Raw genomic sequence first — 15,338 nt, 5'->3', positions numbered from 1 at the left:
GGAAAAGTAAGAAAAAAAAACTAGTATTGTCTTTGAAAAGGAAATATTAGAATGTATAATAAATTTTTTTTTTATTGAGTATATCTTTTTATTAAATTTTTTTTAAAAAATATATCAGTGACACTAGCCAAATATTAGCCAATAGCTCAGAGGTTAAGGCACTGAGCTATCATTGTGAAGGTCTGAGATTTGATATAGAGCTCTTAGACAGGCTACCGGATTTATAAAAATTGGTAGCCACTCTGAGAAAAGTATAAATGCAACGGAAAAGTAAGAAAAAAAAAACTAGTATTATCTTTAAAAAGGAAATATTAGAATGTATAATAATTTTTTTTTTATTGAGTATATCTTTTTATTAAATTTTTTTTTTAAAATGAGAAAACAAAAATAAAAACATATTCTCAGAAATGTCTATAAATAATTAGAAAAAAAGGCACAGTGCATGCATCTAAAAAAGGGTCGATTTCAGTTTTGGAGGCCACTTTTACAAAACTCAAACTTAACGTTAGATAATTGCCACTGTTTATATGTATTTTAATAATTTAACGCAACCTTCCGAAAACAGATTCAGCAATATATGTAATTTATAATTTTATAAAAATATTCAATATCAACTTTCTTAGCATAAAATTAAAATGGCATTGTATTCAAAAATACATTAGGAACTACAGTTAATGCATTTTTATTAATTACCATGTTGAGGAAAATGCTGAATTGTTTTCAATGAAATGGTCACCTGTAAGTGACCGCTAATTCATAGTATTAATTTTATACCCCTGTGTTAAGTTGAAGCCCAACCAACTTCAGATCGATGAGTACCATCTTGTCTGGGAAGTAAATAGCCACAAGAACCTTAATGTGAATTGATACTAACATTAAAACAGAAAGGAATTTTCCATAGGAAAACTTAGTTTGTAAAAAACATTAACTTGTAAAACAGACATATAACATTAAGTGCCCTTGCACTACATATAAGGGATGACATCACGACCTACCAACAACAAATGAAAAAGACAGGCCGAACACTAGTAGTTTATGAAGCAAGTGAATGATGTGCGAAAACACCATGTCACCAAAAACTAGATTCACAAAATGAAAAAAAAAAAAAATTATTTAAAATTCTATTATGAACGATCAACTAAAGATCAAACCCAGAAAAACTCCTATTATTTATTTATCTAACAGATAATGTGGTTGGAGCACAATGCTAAACACATTGCCCCATTCATGTGGGTTGATCATGAAATTGTGGAACCTTGACCTCTATGACCAACAATACGCAATTGTGGAAATACTTTTTAACATATAATTAATTATAATTGTAACAAATGCTAGATAAATTTTAGCACCTCTGTTTGGGTTTATCTTTTAAAACTGTTTTTAATAACAGTGAACATCAATTCAAAATGAATTATTTTAAGATCGGAAATTCCTCTATATTTGAATACTATTTTGCAAGAATATTAGAATATTGATAAAGAAAGACAAAACTCAAAGAGATTTTAGTATTGATTTTATTTTAACGCTATGTGAACTATAAAATCCATTTTTTTACAATAGCAGAAATTAATACAATAAATTACAATTTAAAAATCTATATCTTTGATAAATAATTCATTGATTTATTATAGTTCATCATTTTAAAATAATCTTTTCAAGCAAATGCTATCTAAGTCAAAAACTGCAATGAATTTTTAACAAAAATTACATATTTAATAAAAACATGCAAAATTAAAATTCATATGACACATTGAGTTAGATGCAGGAAAAATACATTGTGAGCAATATATGTACATGACTTAGAATTACAACATATATATCACATCATTACAACATTAAAACAGCATTTCTTGGACAAACCACCATCACTATGCATTGGCCATTGAAACCTCTATGACCGGCCCTTACTTCCAAAAATTATAAATTGTAGATCAAATATCCAGCTACAAAAGGAGAATTTTAATGATGCCATTCACTTTGAAAACTTCAGTTATTCATTTACCCTGTACGAATTACCAATAAAACCAATTCTATGGTAAGGAATTACATAATTTTTATTGTGCAAACATTTATTTTAAAATTCTGGATCAATACAAGTTTTCTTTTTCTGTGTTATTTTAATTAAACGTTAAAATAAGTTATCAAAATTAAATATTCATATCTGCATTAATGCCTGGTTTTGGGCATTTAATAAATTTTTTTCTTTAAAAAAACATTAGAGTAAGGAAAAATTGAAAAAACAAAGTCAATTCTTAGAAATTAGAGTAATTTTTTTCCTTCCAAGTGAGAGATATGTTTTGAATAGGAAATTCAAATTTTACCAAAAACCTACAACAAGAAACTTTTCTACTTATACACATTAAGTATTCAAAATTTCAAGTTAGATCTAAATACATGAGAAAGTAATTTTATTAAAAAATAAAACAAATTTGTTCAGTTAATGGTTTAAAAGTTAAAATTTTACTAAAACAATATAAAATAAAGCAGCTCATATAAATTTGAAAGAAACATGTTTTCATAAGTAGATACATTTATCTACAAGAGAGTACTTGAAAGAGACCTTTTAAAAAGATATTTACAAAAATTACAGCAAGCTGCTTTATATATATAAACTTTTTTTTTCAATTAACACACTTGTGCAAAAAACAAAAAAAAAATTTTCCCAGTCATAATTTTTTAAAAAATAAAAATAATTTCAAAGCATAAGGAGATGAATAATTACTTGTAACAAAAGTTGGGAACACTGCTGACTTTAGGTCAAAAAGTGAAACCAACTGGCTAATTATCTAAACCAAAAGCTCAATTATCTGTTTGAATCATACTCACATATAATTTATGCAAGGATGCCTAGCTGAAATCTTAAAGATTTCCAATTCTATTACATGATCTTCATAGAAAATTTTCTCTTAGTTAACGCTTAGCATCATTTGACCTATCTTTAAAGTATAGTCTGACTGACTTGCAAGGTATTGTTGAATAAATTTAAGTATATTTTATTTTTTATAATAAATTAAATAAAAAATTCTGCAAAAAGAGTTATGTAAAAATTACTTTGTAATTTTTGTAAGCTAAATTTTATTAAAAAGCTATTTAAAAGGTCTCATTTATATTTGATTCACTCTCATATTTATTTTTTATATATTGTAGAATAAACTATTCTACTATTATAAAAATAGCAATTTTTCTTACAGTAAATCAAATACATATTTTAAAGAAAATCTAGACATTTAACACATTGATTGCTACCATATAATTGTAAAGAATTCCTCCTACTGCATAAAATAGAAGTAACATTAAAAAAAAAATAAAAAAAGAACCATAACGTAACTCATAATGATCAGTAAAAAAACAATAAAAAATAAAATATCCAGAAAAAACATTACAAAAAAACTAAGAATGCCAATGAATAAAAATTTGATTAAATACTTAGCCTTCAAATATAATGCCCGGTTCTAAATAAAAGAAACTAATTTGCAGTAATTAATTTAACATTCTAAATAAAATATGATAAGCATCATTGAGGGTCACTGTTCATTTTAACAGAAATCAATATGTTAAAATTGAAGTTAAAGATTTTTTTTGTATAATTGAAACATACAAAGAAAAACAAGACGAATTGATAGACATGCACTTATAAAGAAACATTGTGAGACATTTAATTGTTTCAAAAAAGAAGTGAACTTAACTGCATCAGTGAGTGTAAAATAAAATCTTTATCATACATTATTTTTGTATGAAAAAAAAAAAAAAACTTTGTCAAATCCTGTCTGACACTCAATTCAAAATATCAATTCTCGTCATGGAAATTTTCGTTGAGAATTTTACTATCTTGGCTGTTTAAGATAGATAATTAAGATTCTGTCCAAGGAGAAAATGATTATAAATAGGTAAAAAACTGGCATAAATTATAAATATAAAATGACTTTGCAGCCCTTTTTTCAAAAACAATGACTTTGTTTTTAAATGTCTTTGGAGCACTTTTTTAAAAACAAATTTGAAAACTTATAATTTTTGTAAATGATTTATATTAATTTCCTTTCCCATAATTTTCAATGTTAATAAAGTTTTGATTAAAGAGATAATGACTGATTTGATAAAATGTTAGAAATTGTAGCTTTACAAAACCTTTAATTTATCTGCTCTAAAATTCTTAATATTTTCTGATTTTGCAGTATATAAAGCATATCATTTTAAATAAAATATAGATGCTACAAATAAATTTTAAATTAAAAAAAAAAAAAAAACAACTACATGCATTCAACAGTAAATGATAATACAAAAAAATATCACATTGCAATCTTATATTATCAAATTTGTTTTCATTTTTAAGAAAATAATTGATTTATATAACATAAAAGTAATTGTTTTAGTCTGATAATTTAAATAAAGTAGATATTACAATTTTCTTCTTATATATTCAATTATAGTATACCTTACGTAGTAAAACAAAACAGTATTGTGATTTTCAAAAGGCACACCAATAACGTACAAAGCATTGACTTACATAAAAATAAGTTAATTATACATCAGATAATTAAAAGTTTTAGTTTAGTTGGAAGTATCATAACCCTTAGGGTGATCAAAGAATTAAAAATGACCAATCGGACTTGAGTTTCATTTGCTGGGGTGCATTCCATTTTAACATGTCAAAGACCTGAAATAGAATAGTCTTAATTAGAGAACAAAATTATATAGCTAATGATCACTTACACAAGAGTGAAAATTGAACAAATTTTTTTTTAAATAAAAGAAGTATTTTCCAAGTTTTCTTTAAAAAAAGATTAAACAATGATCTTTACACTTTAAAAATAAAAAAAAGCAATTTTTTTAAATGGAAATGTGTCAACAAAATTTCCACAAAAATAGAATAAATATAAAAAAAAATTCTGATTTTTACTCAATAAATAAAATTATAACAAATAATCTCACCTTATTTAAGAATTATTAAGTTTTTATTGTTAGATATTATAAATATTAGGTGACTTTTTTTTATATAAATATGTAATACAGATTAAATATCAGGTATCCCCCCCTCACTCATTCAATTTTTTAAATAAAATTATGACTTTACTCTCAGAAGAGAAAAAAGTATTATGTTCAAGTGCATACCTAAACTAACTAACTAAAGTAGTTCAAAGATCATGATAAAATAAAGAAAAAATAGCTCAATCCAAGAGAGTTAAATATTTTTCTTAATTATTGTGAATTAATTTTTAATTTGTCCAAACAAACTTTGATTTTTTTAAAAAAAGATGGAAATTCATTAAAAGTCAAACTTCCACCCCTTCTTTAATGCAGAAAAGACAAACCTGGAGAACATTGTTTTACAAGTTCCGATTTAATCCATAAAATCATTTTTTGCACATCAGTTGAATAAAATTCAGGGCATTGCGAGCAGAATTAACTTTTGCATCTTCTTTGGTAGCTGCTGTGCCAAAACAGACAGCAACTGGCAAGGATGTAATCTGTACTAAGCAATGAAAATCACCTGGAAGATATATACACATTATTTAAAAGAAGCAGATAGAATTAAAACTTAGTTCAAATAAATTTAATTAAAAAGTTATTATATAATGCGAGACAAACTCACTGAATATGAAACTTTTTAAAATCAATATAATATATTTTAACTCTCTAATTAAGTCCTAAGGCAAAATGTATTGATTTGCTGCTAAGGAGACAAAGTTTATGTAGTAGAGGAAGTGTTGAAAAGGACATTTCAGATCTCATGACTAAATGTCAAAGAATTGATGTGGGATCTTTTATTGGAGGATTGAGAAAGAATTTTTCTAAACAAAAATGCTCAGGGCTCCAAGATTTTGAAAAAAAATGTTGGTAACCAGTAAAATAATCTCCCCCTGTTTCTAGTTGAAATTTGGTACAGAAAGCAAAGAAGAAAGAAAGAGAAACTACTTTAACTTCGATCTATTGATCACATTCTAGGACTTAAACTTAACGGTTCCTGGGGGGGACCTCAAATATGTTAATTAATTATATATTTAAAGTCAAGAAATCAAACACAAAAATGTACATTCTCGGAATAAACATACCCTTCTCTCAATGGATTCGAATTTCTGACCCTCAAAATATAGGGGGTAGCTTCAATCTGGGAAATATGGTCCCCATAGCTTGGTCGGGAGAGTGATCCAAAGTTTGGACCCCATAACTTTAATTTTTGTGTTTTTCGCCATATACCGAGAACTTTTAAAGCCAAATGAAAAATTTCTGCTTACAATTACAAAATTCATTTATCCAAAGATAATTCCATGCAAAAAATACATTTTAGTAAATATTTAATATTTTTTATTATTTTATTACTAAAGAATTTTGAATTGAAATGTAAAAAATTTCTTACATAATTTTAAAATACGTAATTTTGCATGGCAAGATATAAAATTTGTACAAAATGGGTCAAATAATTCCTGAGAAATCGAATTTTAAAGAAGTCGTACATTTAAAACTCGATTTTTCAGGAACTGATTGACCAACTTCACTCAAATTTTGTATTTTGTTATGTAAAATTGCATACTTTAAAATGATACAAGAAATTGCATACCTTACAATTCAACATTTTATTTAATTATTATCAAATAAAATAACAATAACTATTTAGTAAAATTTATTTTTTTGATGGAACTCTTCGGAAAAAAGAATTTTAAAATTGTGTGAAAATGTTTAAATTTGCTTTAAAAGTTCTCAAGATATGACGAAATACACAAAAGTAAAATTAACATTATGTGGTCCAAATTTTGGATTGCTCTCCAGACCAAACTATGGGGACAATATTTCTCAGATTGTGGTTACCCATATTTTCAGAGTAAGAAATCCAAAATTTTCAAAAAAAAAAAAAAAAAAAAAAAAAAAAGAAAAGAAAGATATGTTTATTCAGAGAAACTATGTTTTTGTAGCTGATTTGCAACAATTTTATCATTAAATCTGAGTGGTTATCAATTGCTGTGGATTTCTAAATGATTTTTTAAATTTCTATTATATATATATATGGGTCATTCTCACGAAAACTGTCATTTTTCAGTTCATAAAATCCCAAAAAAGTAAAGTGAATAAAAAGCTCTGAAACTTTTTATATTAATAGAAATATGTAATGGCATTATAAAGAAAGTATATATCCTATAAATTATACTTAATATTTAAATTAATTATTTTTTTAAATAATTAATTTAAAATTAATTAATTTATAATAATTAATAATTAATTAATTTAATAAAGAAATTAATTAAATAAATAAATTAATTTATTTAATAAATTAATTAATTTATTTATTTTTCAAATTAATTAATAAGTAAATTAATTATTTTCACTATTTAAAAAGTGAGGGAATGACACTAATAGTGAGGGAATGATACTTTATTTTAATACATGTTTTTATCTAAGTTACATCTACCTAAAGTTTGAAAATTATAACATACTAAGTATATCTAATATTTATTATAATTTAGTCTTATATATTTAATAGTTTTTACAGGTTTGGGAAATAAAATTGGCTGGCACGATCGAACAAAAAAAAATTTGATAATATACTCATCTTGAATCATTCCCTCACTTCAGCGTCATTCCCTCACTTTATACACTAGTGATATACAAATTCAATAAAATTTAAAAATAACAGTTAGGCCTAATTAATTTCTGAAGTCAATCGTATACAATTATATTCATACAAGAAAGCAACATATAATTATCCACTTTCTCGATGAAGTTGTATTTTATTTTACTCTAAAAAATGACATGAGGGAATGACGAATGTAAAAAATTTTAGCTGGTTTGATTCATTCAAATTTATTCCACAGCAAAGCTTCTTTAAGTTGAAGATGGAAACATACTGCAATTTTGTTCTATGATGCCAGTTGTTAACTTCTGAAGTTTTTATTAAAATATTTAATAAAGAAGATTGCAGGTGATAAGAACATTGTTGTGAGGGAATGACGCGAAACACTGGGGACAAAGTTTAAAATAGTGCTGTGTTAAGATTTTTATCAGAAATTAAATTTAAAATTGATTTCCTGAATTCTATATTTCAGTATTCTGAAATAAAAACACGAATTTGTAAAAAAAAAAATTTATTTCAGAAACAATTTTTTTCTTTTTTTAAATCAGCAGTGGGGACAAGTGAGGGAATGACATATTGGTATATTTTAATTACCTAAAATAAATAAAAAATAAAAATTGATAATTTTATTTTTATTCTTTTGTTAGCTTGCATTCTGAAGGACACTTTCCCTGAATTTTTTTTCTTCGTAAGCTGTAAAACAAACATAAAATATACTGGGGACATGAAAATGACTGTTTTTGTGAGAATGACCCATATATATATACATATATAAACATTATTACAAAAAGAAAAGCCAGAAATCCGAGTAAACACGAGATTAAAAAAATATAGGATTATTTTCTCGGAGCTTAAGCTTAATTAAATTAGAGCGTAATTCTCAAACCAACTTTTTTAATATGAATAAAATAAAAAAAATTTAGATCGTAATTGAAAAGTTGAGAAGGTAACAACGCATGACGATCACTCACAACGCTGGCTTGCATACACTCGACTGCTAACGGCAACACAGGAGCGACTACGGCCGTGAAGTTAATACAGCTCTCACATTCAGCACTAAAAAAAAGTATGGTGATCTTAATACAGCTCTCCCGGCTTCTCACAAAACAGCAATGAATCAACTAGTGGTATCCGTTCATCGAATTCTATCACAGCTCTTCCATATAGTCCAGACTCAAAAATTTGAATTATTATTGTATTTCAAGAGCCATGTGAATGCTAATATGCATTTCTATACACAGAGAAAACTTAATAATTTGTTCATAACATACCATTTTTGCCTTGTTGTTCTATAGGAATATAGTGAACATCGAAGTTCTGCTCTGCAGCAATATTCTGTAACAATTTAGTGCAATCCAAATTTGGATCTAGGAGATCAATATCTTGTAAAGCAAGAAGGAAAGAACTGTTTGAAGTTTTTAAATCTTTCAGGAATTTTAAAACATTTTTGGAGTAGGTCTTTTGCAGATTTGTTTGGCAGCTATCTGGATCTTCTTTTTCATATATTTTTAATTCTTCAAACTTCTGTAAATATAAAAAGGAAAAAAGAAATTATAAATGTAGAATATTAAAGCTAAAATATTAAAACAATTTTTATGCAATGCAGGAAAGGTTAGTACAAACACTTAATTATAATTTTGTTATTAAATTAGTAAATTACATAATCGAAAATTCACTCTCAGTTAATAAAAATACTACAAATTGCTTTTAAAATGGCTCTATTCCATTTTGAGTTGTTTATTTTATTTTTTAAAGTAATAATTACTTTTTTTCCAGTATGCAAAAAAAAAATATATATATATATATTTTAATTCAGAACTACAACTAGTTTAACTTTACTTTTACAGAGTTATTGTTATTAGGTGTATTTTTTAGATTTTAATAAAAATTAATCATAAATGTGCACTTACGAAAAACATATACAAGATGAAAGAAAAACTTATACAAGATGAGTTACAGTTTTCTGAAGTGACAAAGCTAAACAATATAAGATTTTTTACTGCATTTGCTAAATAGTGAAAAATGCCTCACTTCATATTTTTTTAAAACTTAGGCACTAAAAATTACTGAGTTTTTTTTTTCATAAAATAACTAAGGATCAGTGAAAATTTTAGTAACAAATTTAGCACAATAACACTACAATATCAAAAAGTTAAAATATTTTATACAATTAGGGGATGCTTCCTCTGACAAAGTCATTCCCAGTTAAAAAATTATCTTTATTAAATCAAATGAATAAAAGGGAGACAAAAATATTTGAAATTATGAAATTCTGTGATAGTTGACTACTCTGGAACTACATGAAAATGCATTGTTAGTTAATAATCCCTAAGTCAAGTTCAAAGATTGTGAATAGATGTAGAAAAGTTTGAGAAATTCTCGACTAGCCAGTTGCAAAAACGATGGTGCTTCACCAACAAAAAAATTAATAAGAAAGAAAAATAAAATTTTCTTTTGCTAAAGTTGAAAACTTGGGCAATGCTTAGTTGGTTCCCATGATAAGAAAAAAAATCTAAAGATTTTAGATTCGATTTCAGAGGGCGAAAGATGAAGCCTGGAATTGGGAATCTCAAGCAAAATGCAGCAATGTTGCATGTGGACTCATGAGTAATTCATTCAACATGTTCAATGATTAAAACTTTTGTACACTAGGGTAAGCCGAAAGGGATTGTGGAATAAAATGTAAAAATGTACAGAACATGTTGTATGTATAATGTGTGAAAATTTAGATTTTTGCAAAATTTATGGCAACAATCGACATGGCTAAGAAAAAAATCTCACATTGGAAAAGAAAAAGTTGAGCACTTTTTAAAAGCACCTTTAAAGGCTTTTAATAAAAGAAAATCGAAAATAAGCATCTTTAAGAGCTATTTAAAAATGCTATGCATTCAATTATATTCTGCATAAATCTTCATTACCAATGAAATTGGATTTTAAAGAATATCAGAACCTACTAAGAATGAATTTCTTTAAAAGCATTTTTAACATAAATCAATGATTCAGAATTAAAAAGTAACAAGTGATTTAAATCATGTCAACTCTAGGTATTACACAGTTAAACTTAAAACTAGAAAGAGTAAAAACTATGCACAAACTCATGGCTTACTAATGTTTAAACATGAACAACACATTAAAAATAACAACAACAAAAAAACATGCATTTAAAGTTGGAATAACAGAAGGTAAAAATCATGAGCAGGACATCATGTACAATTCCTGTGAATTAGATTCAGCAATTTAAAATAATCTCACCTTCACAGCTTCTTCTTCATCAGGAGAAATGACTTTCAATTCAGTCAATCTTTTTAGCATATTATCAGCCGCTTGTCTTTTTGCAAGACGCTTACTCTTTCCTTCACCTATTAAAATTTAGATTTTTATAACATTATTTATTTTTGATAGTATTTCTAGCACAATAAGAGATTTAATAATAGAATATATTTATACAGTAGAACCTCAATTGACCGTTTTTCAAAGCACCATTCAACTAACCTGGTCAACTTTAAATATCGAATAATGACTAAAAAATATATGGAAAACTGTAAAGTTATGGATTTTAAAATAAATAATTTAATAATTAGTCCAAAAACTTTTGACAAAATTATACACTTAATGCAAAAATTTTGACAATTGAAAAAAAGATAAAACAGAACATACTTATTATTTGGAAATTTTAGTTTGAACACAATCTTTTTTTTTTAGTGCGAATAATAAATTTTCGAAATTTGCAACAGATTGCTGTTCATTTGCATTGTTCTTATCAGTACGAAAAGTCCCTTATTGTTTCAAATGCTGAAAACCTGATTGAGGCTAAATTGTTTCTTCAGTATCACATTGCATTTCTTTAGCTTCAACAACCATTTTTACAGAGGATAACACCACAAGCTTCAACATTTTCATCAACTGATACATGAAAATCAAATGTGATGTTTGAGACCTTTTCCTCTTACTTTAAGAAATCCTCATTAACTACTTCATCATTGGTATCAGAACTTACAGTTCTTCCTCTCAAAGCAAATTCGCATCAATATTTTTGGAAAATGTCTGCAGAATTTCTGAATGATAGGGACAGTAATCTGCTAGTTTAAAAAAGGATCTAAAAGGATAATTATAAGAATAGCATTTGTGATCGGGTTGTCACAACAAGATGATATATATGGGAAGGTGAAAGATGCAGAAACGATGGGTCAAGATTTAACTGTATTTAAAAAACTGAAAATTTAACCTAAAAATAAATAATTAATATTTTTTTGTGATTTCCTATTTTTACATTATAGAAAACAAAAAATAGAAGAAATATATGTCATGATAATTTTGCGAGAAAAAATTCAGTTTATTAAAAGTTAGAAAGAAAAAAAAAAGAAGAAAAAATATAATAAAATAAATATCTCTTACCAGAAGTTGTGAATTTGTCAACCATACAGAGAATAGAAAATACTTTCTCATGAGGAAGTCCAGTAGCTTTTTCAGTCTCATAATAAGGTGGTTGCCACCTTTGTTTCATGCAAAGCTCCTGTAATGCTCCTACAGGATTATCGGCAGCGTTTTCTTCAGCAATGGGAACAGCTAGTGGTTCCCTATAAAAATGATAACTTTTAGTTGTAGCAAATATTAAAATCAAAGACATTGAACAAGTGAAGATTGGGTATTAAGTCTTCAATTTTGAATAGAAGTTTCGACCATATGATTTCAATGCAAATAAACTTAAATCCAAAGTTTTAGTAACAAATGTTAGATTAGAAAAAGACATCAGTTTTTCTTAGTAAAATTTTTCTAGTTTTGGGAGTAAAAAAATTACAATGCTGATTTAAAATTTTTTCATATGCCAAAACTTTGAAAGAATAAGTCTAAAATGTTAAGCAACAATGCAATAATTTGGATTTCAAACATTTATAACTTGAAAGTATTTTAAATAACAATTAATTGATGTTCATTGAAAACCAGGAAGATTTATTTCACTCAATATTCACCTATTAAAGTAACCCTTACATTATTATATTTAATGTTTCATGGATTTTATAAACAAAAATGTGTGTAATTTCCTGGTTTCCTTTTTAAACAGTTCATTGGCATTTTAACAAATATCACTATAAAAAAGCTGTAGATAACAAATTTGGTTCTGTAAAATGTTCCATTTGCAATCATAAATAATTTATGAAATTTCAAAATTATTACTTGCAGATACTTACGAAATAATTTCATTCAAAGATTCTGCATTAACAGTCACATTATCAGAAACAAAACCTTCTTTAAAACCACCTTCTTCTGAAAGCAACTTTTCGAGAACAGCTTTTGCAGCAGCATGCTTTGCCTTCTTTTTGCTTTGTCCAGTGGCAGATGCAATTATCTCATTGACACTAACCCTGTACATAAAAGTAGGTGCATGAACTGCCCCTTCAACAGACATGAGTTTATAGTCTGGTGTCATTCCTTTCTGTGCACATAATTCTTGAAGTAGACTGATGGGAGTTTTTTGGGCAGTGTTAGTCATGTCTCTTATTTTCTAAAAAAATATTAATTTATAATTATTTATATATCTTTAAACTAAAACAATTTATGTATACTAAAAAAAATATAAATTTCAAATTAACATATAGCTTACATTTTTAAAATACAGTTTAACTATTAATGGTCCGGAAGTATTTCAAGTTTACATCCCAGGACAATTTACATAATATAAATAATAAATTTATAATTAAATTATTTGTAATTATGAGAATGATGAAAATAATAAACTGGTTTGTCGCCAAATGATTTGGCATTTTGTCCCAGTAAGTGAAAGTGCCATATAGCTTTTATGCCGACATTGATCTATTAAGAGTTATTAAATAATCTTTTTTAATGAATTAAAAAAAAGGATTTCTTTTCAAAAAAAAAAAAAATCACTTTTTAAATAACAATTTATTAAATAAGATATATATTAATATTTTACTTAAAATACATTTACATCAATATTTAAATCGTTTATAAAAATTTTAAAATAGCCATATAAATTATCAATAATTTTATAAAATTAGTTATTATAAATTATTTATTAGAAAATAGATTATAATAGTAAACAGTATCTTAATAATTTATTATGATTCGATAATTATGTAATCATTTACGTCAGTAAACAATTACATAATCTAATAAGAAAAGTGAATAAAGGTTGTTTTCAAATAACAGTAAAATTATAATCATTCCTAATATTAAAAACAGCTATTCAAGTTTATATTGGTCCGTTAAGAGTTAATATCAAAAAATCTTTTTCCAATGAATTTAAAAAAAAGGATTTCTTTAAAAAAAATAAAACACTTTTTAAAGAATACTTTATTAGATAGAAATAAAATGACATGTATTAATATTTTATTTAAAATACATTTACATGAATATTTAAATCTTTTTTTAAAATAGGTATATAAATTATTAATATTTGTATTATAACTTTTGTAAAATTAGTTATTGTAAATTATTTATTAGAAAATATATTAAACATTATCTTAAAAATTTATTATGTTATGATAATTATGTAATCAAATATGTCAGTAAACAATTACACAATCTAATAAGAAAAGTGAATAGTGGGTTGTTTTCAAATAACAGTAAAATTAAAATCATTCTTAATATTAAAAACAACTATTCAAGCCTACAAAAATGAAAAAAAAAATATAGTGTTTTGTTGTACAAGAAACCAATCTTTAAAATCTCAAAATGAGTTTATTGATATTTCTATAAATAAACTTTTTCAATTTTTTAAGTTAACTCTTTCATATGAATATAATATTTTCATATGATAAAATGAATTAAAAAAATAAAAATAATGAAATATAATGTATGTTGCTCAAAAGTATAACCTTATATTTAAATTAATAAAATTTTAAATTTACATAGGTTATACAGCCACTTGCTTGACAACTACTTTACTTAAATTTCAACTGGAAATCTTACATATTTTTTTAATTAAAAAAAAATCACAAATTTGTATGACTAGATTAGAAATATACACCTATTAAACAAATTAAATAAAGAGTGCTCCAAAATACGACTGAAAAATAAAAACAGCGAATTAAACATATATTGATAGTATATGTTACAATTATTCAAAACTTATTTTCATAGCACCAAGTACTAAGTGAAACTTAGTTATGAGTTTTAAGTAAAAGTCAGAAAATTAATGTGTATGAAATTTTTTTAATACACTAGCAAATAGAGGAAATTCAATGGATGAAAACAAATTATAAGTGTACGAAATAAATAGCTACACTGTTATATTGCTACACTGCTAGTATTTATCTTTCAATAAAATGAATTACATCTTTTAATTGCGTTTTCATATGAAAATAAAGACAGAGTTTAAAAATATTTTGTTTGGCTGTAATTGTAAACAAATCATTATTATTATTATTTTTTTAAACAGATGGCACAGATACCATCATCAAACGAAACAGTTTTGTTCAAATATAGATTGGCATTTTAAAATTACAAAAATTAATTATAAATTTTGTCTGAGATGACTTTAAATTACTCTAACAATCACAAAGATTTTTTTACTACCTTAAAACAAGATCAAAGAGTAAAACTTTTCTTAAAAAAAACTGTGCTTTGAATACGATTGATCTCTATACTTAGTGTATATATTTTATCGACATGTTTACGAATATTTATGTGAAAATGTATTAAATGATAAAGGATTTAAATTTATGGAGAAAAATTGAGAATTTCAGACAAAATTTCGTCCGGCGTTTGGAAGTTGAAGTAGAAGTATTACTGGCTCTGTATAATGCGAAATACC

The 15,338-nt window shown here is 25.4% G+C and overlaps 1 protein-coding gene across 2 annotated transcripts; it reads right to left on the bottom strand.

Annotated features, from left to right (window-relative positions):
• Window positions 1-3,573: 3,573 nt before the first annotated feature.
• LOC107442677 (protein Loquacious) lies at window positions 3,574-15,315 on the bottom strand. 2 transcript variants are annotated; one of them, XM_016056304.4, is made up of 7 exons: window positions 15,101-15,315; window positions 12,754-13,067; window positions 11,960-12,141; window positions 10,817-10,923; window positions 8,836-9,088; window positions 5,310-5,488; window positions 3,574-4,654 (listed from the first exon to the last, which is right to left on the bottom strand). In XM_016056304.4, the coding sequence occupies exons 2-6, from the start codon at window positions 13,053-13,055 to the stop codon at window positions 5,352-5,354; spliced, it is 981 nt and encodes a 326-aa protein (XP_015911790.1). In that variant the 5' UTR covers window positions 13,056-13,067; window positions 15,101-15,315; the 3' UTR covers window positions 3,574-4,654; window positions 5,310-5,351. The 2 variants fall into 2 exon arrangements, with proteins under 2 accessions (XP_015911790.1, XP_087015268.1); XM_087159142.1 differs by lacking the exon at window positions 15,101-15,315 and adding an exon at window positions 14,553-14,671 and having other exon boundaries at window positions 4,517-4,654.
• Between the last annotated feature and the right edge of the window lie 23 nt (window positions 15,316-15,338).

The sequence above is a fragment of the Parasteatoda tepidariorum genome, chromosome 3 (genome assembly GCF_982258835.1).
Source record: "Parasteatoda tepidariorum strain Cologne lab strain chromosome 3, Ptep-v5.0, whole genome shotgun sequence".
Taxonomy (NCBI): domain Eukaryota; kingdom Metazoa; phylum Arthropoda; class Arachnida; order Araneae; family Theridiidae; genus Parasteatoda; species Parasteatoda tepidariorum.
This window is presented reverse-complemented; position numbering and strand designations above follow the sequence as displayed.